This window comes from Alternaria alternata, assembly GCF_001642055.1.
Source record: "Alternaria alternata strain SRC1lrK2f unplaced genomic scaffold CC77scaffold_12, whole genome shotgun sequence".
Taxonomy (NCBI): domain Eukaryota; kingdom Fungi; phylum Ascomycota; class Dothideomycetes; order Pleosporales; family Pleosporaceae; genus Alternaria; species Alternaria alternata.
In genome coordinates, this window is record NW_017306201.1 from 1,024,116 (window position 1) to 1,039,219 (window position 15,104).

At 49.9% G+C, this 15,104-nt stretch overlaps 6 protein-coding genes across 6 annotated transcripts; 4 read left to right on the forward strand and 2 right to left on the reverse strand.

The window, feature by feature from the left end:
- Positions 1 to 98: 98 nt before the first annotated feature.
- CC77DRAFT_937621 (hypothetical protein) lies at positions 99 to 2,383 on the forward strand (the record flags this gene model as incomplete). Its single annotated transcript, XM_018534561.1, has 2 exons — positions 99 to 1,191; positions 1,260 to 2,383. 2 exons carry the CDS (start codon positions 99 to 101, stop codon positions 2,381 to 2,383), a joined length of 2,217 nt encoding a protein of 738 aa, XP_018385399.1.
- A 1,221-nt stretch (positions 2,384 to 3,604) lies between these two features.
- CC77DRAFT_1041277 (retinol dehydrogenase 12) lies at positions 3,605 to 5,044 on the reverse strand. The gene has a single exon (XM_018527234.1). The coding sequence runs from the start codon at positions 4,975 to 4,977 to the stop codon at positions 3,946 to 3,948; it is 1,032 nt and encodes a 343-aa protein (XP_018385400.1). The 5' UTR covers positions 4,978 to 5,044; the 3' UTR covers positions 3,605 to 3,945.
- Positions 5,045 to 7,491: 2,447 nt separating this feature from the next.
- CC77DRAFT_1009657 (hypothetical protein) lies at positions 7,492 to 9,297 on the forward strand (the record flags this gene model as incomplete). Its single annotated transcript, XM_018523608.1, has 1 exon — positions 7,492 to 9,297. The coding sequence occupies one exon, from the start codon at positions 7,492 to 7,494 to the stop codon at positions 9,295 to 9,297; it is 1,806 nt and encodes a 601-aa protein (XP_018385401.1).
- A 334-nt stretch (positions 9,298 to 9,631) lies between these two features.
- On the reverse strand, positions 9,632 to 9,934 carry CC77DRAFT_937493 (hypothetical protein; the record flags this gene model as incomplete). The annotated part of the gene is made up of 1 exon (XM_018534554.1): positions 9,632 to 9,934. The coding sequence occupies one exon, from the start codon at positions 9,932 to 9,934 to the stop codon at positions 9,632 to 9,634; it is 303 nt and encodes a 100-aa protein (XP_018385402.1).
- A 2,429-nt stretch (positions 9,935 to 12,363) lies between these two features.
- CC77DRAFT_937282 (hypothetical protein) lies at positions 12,364 to 13,201 on the forward strand (the record flags this gene model as incomplete). Its single annotated transcript, XM_018534542.1, has 2 exons — positions 12,364 to 12,518; positions 12,607 to 13,201. Coding segments are annotated over 2 exons (750 nt in total), but the record flags the coding sequence as incomplete, so codon positions are not given.
- Positions 13,202 to 13,650: 449 nt separating this feature from the next.
- CC77DRAFT_1050943 (hypothetical protein) lies at positions 13,651 to 14,752 on the forward strand (the record flags this gene model as incomplete). The annotated part of the gene is made up of 2 exons (XM_018527643.1): positions 13,651 to 13,988; positions 14,080 to 14,752. The coding sequence occupies 2 exons, from the start codon at positions 13,651 to 13,653 to the stop codon at positions 14,750 to 14,752; spliced, it is 1,011 nt and encodes a 336-aa protein (XP_018385404.1).
- Between the last annotated feature and the right edge of the window lie 352 nt (positions 14,753 to 15,104).

Genomic DNA, 15,104 nt, shown 5'->3' on the forward strand with positions numbered 1-15,104 from the left:
GCATTGCCACTAAACCCGCTTTGTTTTTTTTCTCTCTCTCGCGTCGGCGCCGTGCTTTGGACTGTGGGGGTGGGGTTGTTGTTGGATAGAATACGAAGATGTTGTTCCCTTGGATACATAATCGCGCCGGTACGACGGACAGTCCAGCGGCGGATCCCGGTGGTGTTGTCGCGGATGGAAAGAAAGAGAAGGATCGGGATGTCAAAGTCGCGTGTTCGTCTGTCAATTCAACGTCCGAGTCGCTGCTGCATGAGCCTGCTTCGTCGGTACCACCGCCATCGTCGGAGCCACCACGCCGGGAACGTGTCACGACCTGGGGAAACGATAGTGCACAAGAAAGCCGGTTCGCGCGATGGGATTGGCGGTCCAAAGCAAAGTGGAAGGTCCGTTGGACCTGGGTGTTCCACGACGCCTGCTTGAGTACCTGGAACGCGATGAAATGGGTTGGAAAGACGACGAAGAATGCGCCTGTGTGGAAACACGTGCGCTGGAGCAAGAAGCAGTTTTACGCGTTTTGTCTCGTGGTCATCTGGGTTGTCCTGCCTATGACGTTGATCAGCTACTTGACTCCGTTTACCTCCATCTTTGCGGATAAAACGCTGAGCTGTGGAGAGAGTATCTTCGGGCAGCCTCAGAATGCTACGGTGACGGGGATTGAGAAGCTGTTTGCGCTCGACGCGACGTTTGGTCGATTCTCGTTTTCCCAAGTCAAAGCCATTGACGTCTTGTGGGATTTACTCGTCGGCAAGGGCGCGCAGGCTCTGGCGTGGTGGGCGAGTTACAATGTGTTTTGCGACGCGCTGCTCCGGGCGATTGAGCGGCATCCAGCGAGTTTTGAGATCTTCCAGAGAATCGGGAATGAAGGGCCTGGGCTGCATTCCTTGTGGACGCTGACAAAGGAGCTGTGGAATGCCAAGAGTGCGAGGACGAGAGCACTTTTCTTCTACATGTTTTGGTCCACGGGATACGTGCTGCTTGTGCCTATTGTGCTGGGCGCCATGACGGGTTATGACAGCACGAGCATTGCGTGGATTGACCTCGAAGGCGAGAATAACATTATCCCTGCGAGTGCTCTGCACCAGACCTGGGTCTTGACAGGCACAAAGAACGAAACGTTCAAGACATCAGCATGTGTAGACTGGGAGGCCCGGAACGACTATAATTACATGCAAAACGAACGAGAACACAAATGTAAACAGCTCCCCACACCCCTCCTCCTGCCCACGCAAACACAAATATGCTAATAACAAGAAATCCAGGTGACTGCCAGTTCCCCAACGGCACCATAACCACCGCCGACGAGCGATACAAATGGAACCAGGGCCAAAACTCCTACTACTACTATTATTCCTTCTCGGGTCCTGCTTACGCAAACTGCTCCTACACATACCCCAACAACACACAAACCTATACCAATGCCGACGCGCGCTACTGGATAGACACGCAATACGTCAGCGCAGACGACACCTATGCCTGTAACGCCACGATTTCCGTCTCCATCAACGGAAAGCAATACGACGCGTCCAACCTCAACGGCGACTATGGCTACTGCTACAACGGCGTGGGATACAACTACAGCTACCTGAGCGACAAGAGCCGGTGCCTACCCGACACGGCGAACCCGAGTTACCAGTGGGGCTTCGCGACGCTCATGTCTGGCCTGTTTATCCTCGTCACGGCCATCTGGACGCTGAGCATGTACGTGCTCTGGCAGGACGCGCAGTTTAATTGTAAATTCGTGAAGCAGGGGTACCGACTCACGCCTTTGCGGGCGGCGTTTGCGATGGCGGTGGCGGCGAGGCGGCGCACGGGATTGGGTGGGAAGGAGCTTGTGAGAGCGAAGAATGCGGGGCTGGAGAGGGAGTTGTATGGGAAGAAGGGGACGCGGGGGACGCACATTGAGGGTCATTTGTTTGTGGAGAATGTTGAGGATGAGGGGAAGGAGGAAGAAGAGAGGAATAGGAGGAAGGAGTGGACGATGCAGACGCCGGTGTCGACGCCGTTGTCGCCGCTCACGCCGGCTTATACTTTGTCGGGTAAGGAGAAACAGTGGCCGTTGTCTCCTTCTTCGACGACTGTGGGGGACCACGAGATTAGGCCGTTGGTACGGTCGGATACAGATATTTCATTTCACGTCTTGGATGACGAGGAGTTGAGGAAGAGATATTTGAGGGGGGTGGAGGAGGCTAGGTTGAGTCGGAAACCGCTGAGTAGGGAGTCCACGTGGGTGGAGGAGAGCATGTGGGAAGGCAGTCCTAGGTTACCGCTGTACGATGAAAGGGGCCCAGATGGTGGCTCCGATGGTGTGGGCGGTGTGGCGCGGGATGATGAGGAATCTGAGGAGACAGATGGACGTGATGAGCGGCACGAGAAAAAAAGATAAGAAAGAAAGGACCAGGCTGAAGAAGAGTAGACGGCCTTGTTAATTTGATAGGTATAGATTATACGACGTTACGAATGTCATGAATACAAGATTGTGTTCCAAGTAGATCGAAGTGGTCTTGACGAAGTGCTTTGCCTAGCTTTACATGGAGAGTGTTTTGGAAACAAGGTAGATCAGCTGGCTTGAATTACGTAAGTCAGCATTTGACCCTCTTGAACATGCATCAACCCTCTCAACATAGTGGAGCTGATCATCGTTGTCAGTTCTTCGGTTCTTCCTCTCACACTTTGATTGTCCCCGAATTTGCTTTTTACCATTTTATCTAAGAGAATTTTTGAGAATAAGTGTACATAATCAGTTGTCCAAATGTAACATCTTCTGTCTGGACTGACGCTGTAGAATTTGTGAGTCCGCATAAGCAATGAAACTATAACTAACAACATGCACATCACAAGGAGCTTCTTGCAAGACGTTTCTATGCAATAACAACGCAAGGACTGAGCTTCTGGCACACTCGTAGCGATCCTATGTTACCGTATCCGCGCCTGTGTTGACTATGTTCGAGTGATGTCCCGTTTTGGGTATCAAAACTCTACAGAAAATAATATCATATAGCTGTACAGGTACTAGCAGGACCTTTTGTTGCGAGATTTCTTAGTTAAGCTTCTTGTAGTACTGCAATTAAATTCAAGCTACTCGTATCGTGGTAGTGTCACCAGAGATGTCAACAATCAAGCCAATCAAGCTGAGCTAGCCTCATATAGTAAGCTACTAACCTATCCAAGCTAGCCACCTACTATATAAGGCTAGCTCAGCTTGATTGGCTTGATTGTTGACATCTCTGAGTGTCACATGCAGAAAACTGTTTTGATTAACGACTAGGAGGACCTCAGAATTGGTGTAATCACTTCAAAAGATTGTGCGGCACAGTTGAAGAATTTCAGTACAGCAACTGCGCTGCAGTTACGTGACTGCTATTCTATAAGCAGATAATACTAAGCTATAAGCAGACGCTCTTCTATAAGCACTACCTGTTAGCTAGTAATAGAGTGTACGTATTGCTGCTCTTTGTCACGGCAGCCACTGTAGTTTCCTTGACACTAATCATACCACAAAATCCCGGTACTAAACAGAGTGCCTAGATTCTGCTAACTGGCTCGCCAAGGCCATAGTGCTATGCCCATAGGCCTTGCCAACAATTCCTCGATATCTGTCTCCGCTGTTATATCTTTTTACGCAACGTCTTGTATCAACCTAAATACTGCTGTAGTAGAGTGTTCAGTTATTTTCTATCGGAATGGGCGCTCGACACAAATCGGTTGTATTGTTGCTATGTGTAGCTGTCATTGATGTTGTTGAGTGAGTGTGTTCCACGTTGCTTGAAGGCCTATCGGCCTTCCCTTTATTTTCCATCTTTTCTGCGAGCTCCTTCAATCCGATTGCCCTTCACTTCATTCGTTTCCCATGTTTTGCCAATACAATACGTACGCATCACATACTCCTTTCTAACGTCTAGCTGTTGAAGTCTTTGAAATCTAGCCATGTACTACGACGATACATAGCTAAGATAACTTTTCAACAATCATCTCCTCAGAAAGTTTCCACAGCATTTCCGCTTTCTTTTCGTCTACGGCCCACGACACTGGGTGGCCAAGCTGATTGTCTTCTAACCATACGCCTTTTACTGGGTTTAGACCAGGGTCCGAGGCGGCTACTAAGGTTGTTGAGCTTCCTTGGTCGATGTTCTTCCACAGTAATTCTCTGAAAGCCGCCTTGTATTCTTCTGGCGCAGCTGCAGTCGCTCTCTTCGCTGCTGTGCTTTGTACCCCTCCGGGGTGAATGACAAAAGCAAAAATCCCTTCTTTGGAAAACAATTGGTTAAAGTGAACAGCGAAGAGAGCATTGGCAGTCTTGCTTTGTCCATAAGCAACATAAGAATTGAACTTTGAGGTTTCAGAGATTCCAAGCATGCTTGTTAGCACAGGCCAATTTGGCCTTTCGTTGTCGGGAAGTTCTTTATCGCAATCAAAATTCCAGTCGCTGAAGCGGAAAGGGCTGAAATGGCTTGCCTCACTGCTAACAGAAACTAGTCGGGTTGCACCGGGGGGATTTACTTCGGCGGCAGCGCGCAGTCGTGGAAGAAGAAGCTTGACAAGGAGGAAGTGGCCTAGGTGGTTGGTACCGAGATGCGTCTCTATACCATCCGCGGTGAGCTCGCGCTCAGGGTTTCCAAATTGGCTGCCAGCATTGGTGACAACAATGTCGATCTTGAGGATCGATCTATCATCAAGTATTTCGTTCGCGGCGCGATGAACGTCTCGGAGTGAGGCAAGATCAAGTTCGACACAGCGAAACTTTGTAGATGGATACACGGCGGAGATTTGCCTAGCCAGCTCTTCGACGCGTGCTTTATCGCGCCCAGTAGCGATAATAACAGATGCACCGCCGTGTGCAAACGCACGAGCTGTAGCCTCGCCAATGCCTCCAGGGGAGACGCCCGTAATAAGAATAGTTTTGCCAGTGATGTGCGAAGAATAGGTCTTGGCAACTTCCAGGCCGCCTGTTTGTTTGGTAAAAGATTTGTTTGTAGCCATGATGGTTAAACCGAAACAAAATGTTTTGATAGTATGAATTGATGTTTTGAAGGTGATGAATAGAAGCCTTCGATGATGAACTACCTGTGGTACCAGTGCATAGTGCTTTGTACTTAGGCACAGCCATTGCCAAGCTAATTGCGGACGGGTTCGGCGGCTTTGGTTCACTCCGAGCAGGAAGCACCGAGCTAGTTACGGACGAATTTGGCGGCCTTGTGTATGATGCCTCGCGAGTTGCCGTGCGTGTCAAATTTGACAGACATAGCACGAACCGACCGTGCGGACCGCAATACCTGCTGTTCTGACTGGGTGTCATGTTGTACATCTGTGCGGGTCCTATCGACTCCTTTTCCTTAACACTTATCGCTCGTCTCATATAACATTTTGTTTTGTCTAGCAAGACGCTTTGTGCTCTTCTGCCTGCGACTTTCATTATAGAAACATCAGTGTTAATGGCGGCCTCTGCTATGCGTGTAGAGCGCTTGAAAGCAACCGTGTACGCATCGCTAACGCTTTACCATAGATAGCAGGCTAATGCTGTAGCTTACAAATGCATAATCGTGTGCAATTCTTACAAATGCATAATTGCGTGCACTTCTTACAAATCCGGAGTGCCCTACCAGAAGCTACACACTCAACTATCGAGATTCACCGCCTGATGAGCCTCTCCAGCGTGGTAAGCCCAGTGGAGTAACGAGCCTCCTGAACACCAGGTTAGCTCCGTAATTGCAGGCTGTAGAGCCTCACACCATGGCTATTTTCGAGATATCCTCTGACGTTGGGATCTCAGGTCTTGGTTGATATAAGTACATACATTGAGCTATAGGAAGTGAACCAGATATTTAATTGTACGCCCTTTCCGCGAGGTAGAGGCTGACCTCCCTTCGTACGCGACGAACGGTCCAGCGGACTAAGACTATCCAACAAGAGCGCAAGGACAGTAAAAATGTTAGTCTGATAGAGTATCCTGTTAGCCGCCTCTAGCCTATCAAGCTGTTCGCCGCGTACAGAGTAATGTTAGCATAACATACATGTGATGAAAGATTCTGTAAGAAGCTACGCTCAAGTACTTCAATGTTCTACGTCAAAGGACTGCCTACTTGGCTATCTTTGTATTAGCGCACGGAGAATGAATACCGTATAAGAAGGACATTACTCTTCTTTTCTTTATCCTTCTTCGTCTGTACACAGGAGTAGATACATACTTATCGTAACAGGCTAGAATCTAGTTACTAAGACATCATCGGGAATCTACATCGAGCTTCACAGTGCCTCTCCAGAACCGAAATTCGTGGCTTCGGTTGCAATCATTGAATTTTCCAGATGAGTATATGTACAGCCCCATATAGTGAGGCCAGGTGTTTGGGATCACACTTCTACTGCGATACAATACAGTGTACCTCAACAGCGTTGTGCCTGCGTTTTATCACCAGCACGTTGATCAAATCAATCATCAGAAATCCACTAACTAGGCTGTAGCATGTTACACACGGGTAAGATAATAATCTCGATAGTCAGGTTCCAGACCATGATCGGCGGTGCAGCCCTGTGTGCCTAATTCTTTTTTCTTCTTTCCAGAGAAACAACAACTTGTGAGGAACCCTTCGCAGCAGTGTAGAAAGAAGAAGACGTACAGCAGCCCGTATCAACTTACGCGAAGATGCCAGATGCCACCTTACCAATGACTCTATTGCATAACATAGTAGGAGCTTACTAGCCAGCTTTCAACCCGTAGGAGAGGGGGGTAATTCTGAAAACTGACTACTCCCAATTAGTACAACTGATGTTGCGGCTTATTATTGACTTTAACATAGTCTACCTAAACTGATAATATGCAGGAAGAGGTAAATAAGCTTGTACTGTACTTCGATTTGTCGTAGGCCAGCAAAATCGCCTCTTTCCATTCTGTCGTCTTTTCTTGAGTATCCCGTATGCTTCGCATGACGTCGGCTTCACCCTTGAAAAACAACTATCCCATGAGACTAGGCTACGCGTGTGAGATCATCCTAGTCACTTGCTACATTGCGCTAACTTCTATGTTCTCTCGATGGTTTCGGTTCCGATTTCTGTTGTGGGTTTCGTTCATGTCTCAGTCGTTTTCACTGTTAACTCTTCTTCTTCTCTTTCTAGTCGTTCCTAACGTCAATTTTTATCGTCATTTCGAGAGTCAAAGCCTCTTCAATCTTTGGATTTGTTCCTCGTTTTTCTCCGTCAACCTATTTTAGAAATTGGCGCTATTCACTGTGGTGTCGAATTCTTTATGGAAGGTACTGTCGCATATCTAGTCCAGCCTTGTGGAAGACCCGCCTAGAGTTTTTACCAGTCCAGTAGATTTCGATTGCCTTCCAACAGTCTTCCTGATGTGTTCGTTTTTTTCTTCTTATCTTGTTGCGTTCTGTCCACTGGAAACTTCCTGGTTGCCTAAATCTCCACATGACGTCAGCGTCGTCTTAACGCCCAACGCGTCGAGGCCACCACCAAGTAAGCGTTGAGAATCCGATCAACAACATCGTAATGTCTTCTTCACCCAACCTCTCCTTTCGGGCCCACCTTTGTCAGTGCGACAACGATAGATTATTTTACTACACCGGATACATCATTCCAGAGCTTGCTCTCTTGGGCTACACCGACGCCGCGGGGCGCCTGATAAGTAAACTCAACAACTATGACCTGTATCACGACAGCTACCCATATCGGAGCCAGGGAAGTCTTTGGTTCTTGTGGGATCTGCGTGCAAAGGAAGATGGGGTACTGTGGCCAGATGGCGAGGAAGAAAAGGTACGACAGGCCGTGAGGAATAGACGAGCGAAGCAGAGGGCGGTGACCCAGACGACCCAGCGAAACAAAACCGCAGCCAAAAAACGATCCAACCAGGAACCAAACCAGGAACCAATAGACATTGCCATACAAGTCCGGCCTCCTCAGGAAGACCCAAAGGCAAGTCTACACACTGTTGGAGCGAAAGAGGAAAGCAGAGATGCTGTTATGCCGAGCGATGATGAGGCGGTCAGCCTTGATGACATACAGAGAGAGCTGCAGCTCCAACCGAACAAGTCAGACGGACCATCCAGCACCACTCAGATGCTTATGAATGCACGAGGCATCGTCCATAACCTGGAAACTGCAGGTCGGACTACCCATGTCTCCAGCGTAAGTTGTGACTTGCTAGAGGCACTAGATTTGGTTTTAGCGGCTGAGGAGCAGCATGGAAAGCACGAAAATGGCAGAGGCCTAGACTTGCTTGGAGCTCCATCACCTGACGAGCTGTTGCGATGGCTAGCATACAGTTTAGGGGAGAGACATTCTGACAATTGGGCAATAGCAGGATCGAGACAAGCTTGGAGACTTTACAAAAGAGGAGCGTTGAGGCAAGCGCTCAGTATCGATGAAGCGGCACTCACGGCCTTCGCGCACGATTTCGAGATCGCTTTAATCGAGCGACTCACGAATGGCCGTACCAAACCATCAGCTCACCTTTCCATGCCAGAACTGTTAAAGGCCGCAGAAGACGTCACACAAGCCATCAGAACCGACGCCGAAGTCTCACAAAATTCAGTTCGTGCCAGAAGCGCATCCCTTTTCGACTCCCCCGCGAAGGAAGAACAGATTGCACAGGCCGAGACCCGGCTGGGCATCAAACTCCCATCTGACTACAAGAATTTCCTCCAGATCAGCAATGGTACCGTTGGACATATGTGGGGCCATCCTCTAGGCGACTTCCAACCACCCCTGCACACAGTCGACAAACTACGATGGCTCGACCCGGCCGAAGAAGATTACTTTACCGGTCTTGCGCTTGACATTCCTGCTCGCTGGGCCAACTGGCCTTTTGCACCTCGCCCCACTGCAAACGGATACGGCGACTATCCAGAACACTTTGTCATTGGCTGCGCATCGGAACTCGGGTTCGAGGATATCGATAATGTGTGGCTGATCCCTCCATCTACCGTCACGCCGATCAAAGACGCCGTGAAGAAATTGCTGGAAGATGAAGACTTGAGCGAGCTCGATAAGAATAGTGTTAGAAACGCGGTTCGAGACTTCGCGGGTAGTGAAGATGAATGGGAGCAGATGGAATGGGCTTGTGTGACTTGGGCTAGTGGGGGGACTGCGGCTATATTCTTTTATCCTGGGTTCAAGGCTTGGCTTGAGCGTGTGGTAGAGCATGGCAGTGCGACGGCATATGTCAGGGATGAGGATCAGGATCAGGGGACGAAGGTGTTGAAGAGTCAAAAGTGGCTAGGGAATCTGTTTGGGAAAGTTGGAGAGGGAAAGGAGTCGATGGAAGTGCCGAAGTGGTTGAAAGATACGGTGCAGTAGAGAAGATGACCTAGAACATGAAACTGGAAAGAGGGATCATGATAAATGGGCTGGATGTTTTAGTAGTTCAAAATTGTCATCATTGTCCTAACGATCTTCACAGACGCACTGGTATTCAAAGGTGAGATAATGAAAAATGTTTTGCAGATATATTATTAGACATTACGACAGTCTCCAGAGCCACTGTCCCAGCTCCTCCTCGGCGCTACTGATCGTTCGTCGGGGTATAATGCTTGATAGAAAATCCACTTTTGTCTCGCTCGAAATGCACTTTTGGTCGTCGTGTCGTCATTTACATCCTTCTCCTCCTCTTTCTTGATCTTCACACCTCCATCTACAAGGGCTTGCCCTGGGTAACAGTACCGGAGGGAGCGCCGCATCCGTAGCTGGCCATGTATGCAGCGTTGACGCTCTTGTGGTGCTCGATAGCGTGCTTCTTGACGCCTTCCCACATCTTTTTGATGCTGAGGTTGAGCTTGTGTTGCGTCTTTTCTTCTTGGTTGACAAAGTGGTGGGCGTCGTGGGCCGACTCGTGAGATTGGCGGCGAGACTGCGAAGAGGGTGTTGTGGGGATGGAAGATGGGGTTGAAGCGGAAGAGAGCGACAAGATGCGCGGGTGGGAGTCGAAGTTGTTCATTTTGGTGGTGGTTTTGAGGTTGTTGAGAAGGTTTTTTTGTTCGAATTGTTCAAAGTGGATAGGAGAGTTTGATGATGGCGAACTAGCAGTAGTAGACTTGATGGCTTGTTGCTGATGCTCCCACAACGAACCCACCTTCCCGCCCCTTATATACCCCATGGCACAACGAAGAAATTTTCTTCCCCTTTCCATCCCCAGCCAAACGATCGTGAGATCTTGGACACATCCTCCACGTGCATCGTGACTGATTTTTCGCAACGGTCGCACATGTGGGTCTAGTAAGGTAGTATCGTCTCGCCTTGGTTTCCACCGAGTGTCTAGAAGCCACAACGCACACCGTAGGACGTCATCATAGTGTCGTTCACATCTGCCCTGACTAGACCCTTTCCATACAAAATCGACCCGAAAATAGTTAATGCCCATGGCATGATCTCCGTTAACCGCTTAGCTCCCGTCAGGTACTCACGAGAACGTGGTGAGAGGCGTCGTGCGGCTTTCATCGGCTCAGCTTCGTCAGACTTTTTATACCGCAAGGTCCCACTGCGCAACCATCACGTTCGTGACTTTGACACACGAGTTACCTCTAAAGGCCATTTCGTGTGTCATAGTCGCTGTTTGCGCAAAATTCAGTGTTTCGTCGTGCCTGGAAGAAGGAGGGGGATTGGTGGCTATTTTAACCGTTGGCTGATGCGTGCGGCTCAACGAATCTTGGGTGCGTGAGCTGAAATGTTCGCGATGGTGCACGTGGATTCGTGATGGATGGCGAGACCATTGCCAACGCGCCGATCATGTGAATGCGCGATCAGAGTAAAGGTGCGGAGCGGTTTTGCGGGATGCGGGCGGCTCGACCAAGCGAACACCATTCAACGTCCCGTAGTCTGGCAATCAGTCACCGGCCCTTATGTGCCTTCTCACACGTTTGCTTGGAGACTTCGGACTCACAATAACCTTAGTTCTACAGGCGGCTTTTTACATGGGTCGATGGTGTTTTAGTTGCACTTTCGCACACGAGGTCCAGAGATACTAACTCCACGTTGACAACAGCACGCAAGAGAAGGAGCCAGAATTTACTGGAAGGAAACACCGGGATCAACAACCATCATCTCAATTCCACACTGCCACGCACCAGCAGCGCACTTTGCAGGGTTCTCAGCGTGCGCAGCACCACAGCAGGAGGCAATGTTGGCTGTGCCTCTCATCTTTTAACATGCGATCCGCGGTGGCTTTTCGGACAGATCAAGCAGTCACACTCGACATCGCTGCGGCCCAGAGACTTGAGTCACCAAGGCGCCAAGCACCAGCTGATCATCTCAGCAGCATCGCCTACCCAGCGTCCTGGCGCAGCGACTGATGACGACTTTGATTTAAAGAAGACTCCCTTTCCACTTACGCCCACAACTTTGCGCACTCGCACACCTGCTGTCATGTCACGCAGGCCTGAACGAAGCTCAAAGCAAGGCTGCGGAACCAAGATGCGGCACAGCCCCAAGTAGTGCCCATGAACCAATGAAACAACCCCCCTCACAGGTCACATAGAATCCCTCTTCATGCGCATATACGGCGCAGTCGAGTCCGCGAATCGGATGCCGTTGACCATATCACCATGCACGAGGGCCTTAACACAGTGATGTAGATTAGCAATGGGCGCAGCGTGACCGCCGCCGACGCATTGTGATCAAGTACCTGGTCCTCGCTGGTGGCACATTGTCTGGGGTATCTTATCTACCTCACTCCCATTCCTATCGACTTCTTGTACGCAGTTTTCTGCTGGAACCACGTTATGGCGGGTATTGAAGATGCTGGATATACACTGTATACTGTACAATCGGGAGAGTTCTTTCCTACATCAGACTCCGACAACTCGTTCCCGCCACTCACAACATCATTCACCTTTTTATCAGGTTGTGCCGAACAGTGGAGAATTGTGAACCCAGACTTTCCTACCGAGGTCTTGAACTCCGTGTTACAAGCAACAAAAGGAACTCCACCCTTGATGAAGGAGTCGGGGTTGAACGCCAACCGACGACCACGTCAGAAGGTAATGATCAACGCGGGGCGCTGATCACGTGACTGGCATCCCGCCAAGACAGGGCCTCCGGGAGGCCAACGAAGATCGGGAGGCCACGGTCCTCCCAAACCTCCCTTGCGGAAGGGAAGCCAGGGAGGACAGGAACAGATCGCAATGGGTATAAAGGATGGACGGATTTCATTATTACACTCGTTGTGGTCAACTCAAATAGTTCATCTCTTACACAGATTGTCAACTAGTTATTCTATCGTTTATAGAATTGGTATCGTTTACCTATTGGTTAACATCGATAACTCTTTTCCACCTGATTATTCCATACGCTACCTCACGGACTACCGCTTTAGTCTACCTCGCCTTAGTACGGACCGAGCTTAGAGAAGTATAGCCTAACCCCGTGTAACACTCCGTCCCTAGTTCCTGTTTTCCTGGAGGCCGAGACGTTAATAGCCCGGGTACATGTCTTCCCAGCTACCGCTTGGTAGCGCTGGGCGAGTTCAGAACTCCTGGTTGGACCTCAGGTGGTGTCCGCGCATGGGGTGCTGATTGCTGTAGAAAGTATGTTTACGTGCTTGACCACCATCCAGCGTTTCATCAACGAAGGAATGATTGTGCAAATATTCACTTCAGCTAACTCCAATAACAGTGACATGACCCCGATGGGTGTCGGGAGAGGGGGCGTTTGCACAAAAGTGTTCAGTACATCAATTACAGCCTATAACCCGGTAGCCGTCATGACTAGCAACATAAACTTCTTCGGAGAATCCACAACCTACATTGATTCCTTGGACCGCAGCGCAACGGACAATGCCACCATCCTCAGCTCAGGAACCATGACAATGGCCGCCATGGTAGTCTACTGGCAAGAATCCGATCTCGAAAAGTTCGATCCCGAGTACGCAGCGACATTAGCGGATCACCTGTCCATTGGCTTTACTCCCACAGCTACCTCGGACATTACGTCTGAAACAGCGACACCGCCTAATCGTAGTCAGCTTCCGTCCGCAACATCGAATCTCGGTGAGACTATGGAAAGATCAAAAGGTTCTGGTCTCAGTGGTGGGGCGAAGGCGGGTATAGGCGTGGGAATTGGAGTTGGAGCGCTACTGGTGGCTTTAGCGGGGTTTCTACTTTACAAGAGGAGGGTGGGTAGACGGGAGAAGAAGCTTGATAGAAATTCTGCGATTCAGAATCAACAACCTGAGTTTGTGCAGAGGGCGTCGCAGATGCAGACGGCATAAAGGATAGGATAAATCGTAATCAGGAGGGTTGTCGAAGCGAGGTTCTCTAATAGTAATGCTAAGGGATAGATCAAGCCGGTACCACGGCCAATTGTAAGCGAGTTTTGACTGTGCCGCGAGAGGCTGCGCCTCTGCAAGTTGCGAAAAGTGATGAAGGAGACACAAAGGAATTGAACTTTGGCGTTGTGGCACTGTAGGGAACTCAGCTCGGCGACCAACGATTGGTATCTTCGGCGACGTGTATCCCTTGCGTATATACGGCACAGTCGTCCTTGCGAATGCGACAACAACCGCTAATGTCGGTGACAGATTTAGAGCGTGCCGGAACCGACGCGTCGCGTCTGATCTACCTGGGTCTGGAAACAGTACCCATACTTGAGATGTCGCCTCCCAGATCAACACCATGAAAGCCTTATTTCGATCTCTCCCGCCGCTACGACCTACTCACCATGGCGGGCATCTCGAACGTCCAACATAACATCATGGTCCTCGGTTCGAACAAATTCTACCCAACGCACAATGTCTGGTCGGCCCTCACAACCCCGTTCACGTTCGCTCCTCACTGTACTGATAACTGGCGGGCCGGGAATGTCTTGTCACAACCTAGCGATGTTGTTCCGAGACTTACGCTTTCAATGCCGTCGACTTGTCAACTCCCCGGTGGACAAGCTATCCATAGTCCAGGGACTTGCCTGCCCGGGTTCACCATGATCGACTTGACAGAGTATAGAACACCAACTTGGACCACCGGTGGTGTTCGCGCATGGGGAGCGGATTGTTGCAAAGAGTATGTTTTACCTTGATTAAGACCTGTCTAGTTAGCCCCGAAGGGCAAGAAAACTTTACAAATACTCTTGCTGACCATGATATCCTGACAGAGGGTTTATATCATCCTTGGGAGCGTGCATGTCCAGCTTCACCACGCCACTCACTGCATACAATCCAGAACAAGTCGGCGGCGAAACCACCTCTGACGGCAGCGTTTGGTTCTTTGTAACCAGCGATTCGGACTCGAGGAATAATTCTACCGTGATTAGTACAGGTGTCGCGCAGATGAACGCGATACTCGTTTACTGGCAGGAGTCGGATCTTGAGAAGTTTGACACAGGGTATGCGTCGGAGCTTGCTGAGGCGTTGTTGCCGAGTAATACGTTTGCGCCTTCTGTCACGACGACGGCGGGGACGATACCGGGATCTCACAGCGGAACAGCAGTACCGCCAGATCGCAGCCAGCTCGTCTCAGCGACAGCGGATCCAAAATCGAATGCAGAGCAAGCAGATCGTCCTTCGAGATCTGGCCTCAGTACTGGGGTTAAAGCAGGTATAGCCGTGGGAGCAGGCATCGGCGTGGTGCTATTGTTCTTTATCGGGTTCTTACTTTATAAAAGAGTATCGATACTTCACCGCAAGGCGAGACTGGACCACGAAACGGCCAAACAAAATGAACAGCCTGAGTTCGTTCCTGTAAAAGATGGGGGTAAGAAGGATGAGGCATACACCCCACTCCCTTCTAGCGATGCGAGATGGTCGGTGTTTTTGAGGAAGCAATGATGCAAGAGTGTACGAGATGTATGGCGTTGTTGGGCCGACTTGGAAGTTATGCCATGTTCAATCCGCTAGGATTTATGAGCCCGGTTAGCAGGTCGACTACATGTCTATCTTCACGGTGCATTGCATAACGCGCTTTTGTATACTATTTTTTGGTAATTACCGTCGAAATGCGGCTACTGCATCTGCTCACCAATCGATGCGCGCGCCTAGCATCATGCCTGACATCGAAGCAATACTAGCCCACCAGCAACGTCGCATATACCAGCAAACCAAGCACGCAGCCACTTGAACCTTGAATGGGGTAATATAGCGCGGCATGCTCACCATGCGCTTCCCGCAGTCGTTTAGTGCG

Coding starts and splice junctions, on each gene's coding strand:
- CC77DRAFT_1041277 (XM_018527234.1), bottom strand. CDS start 4,977: ATGGCTACAAACAAATCTTTTACCAAACAAACAGGCGGCCTGGAAGTT.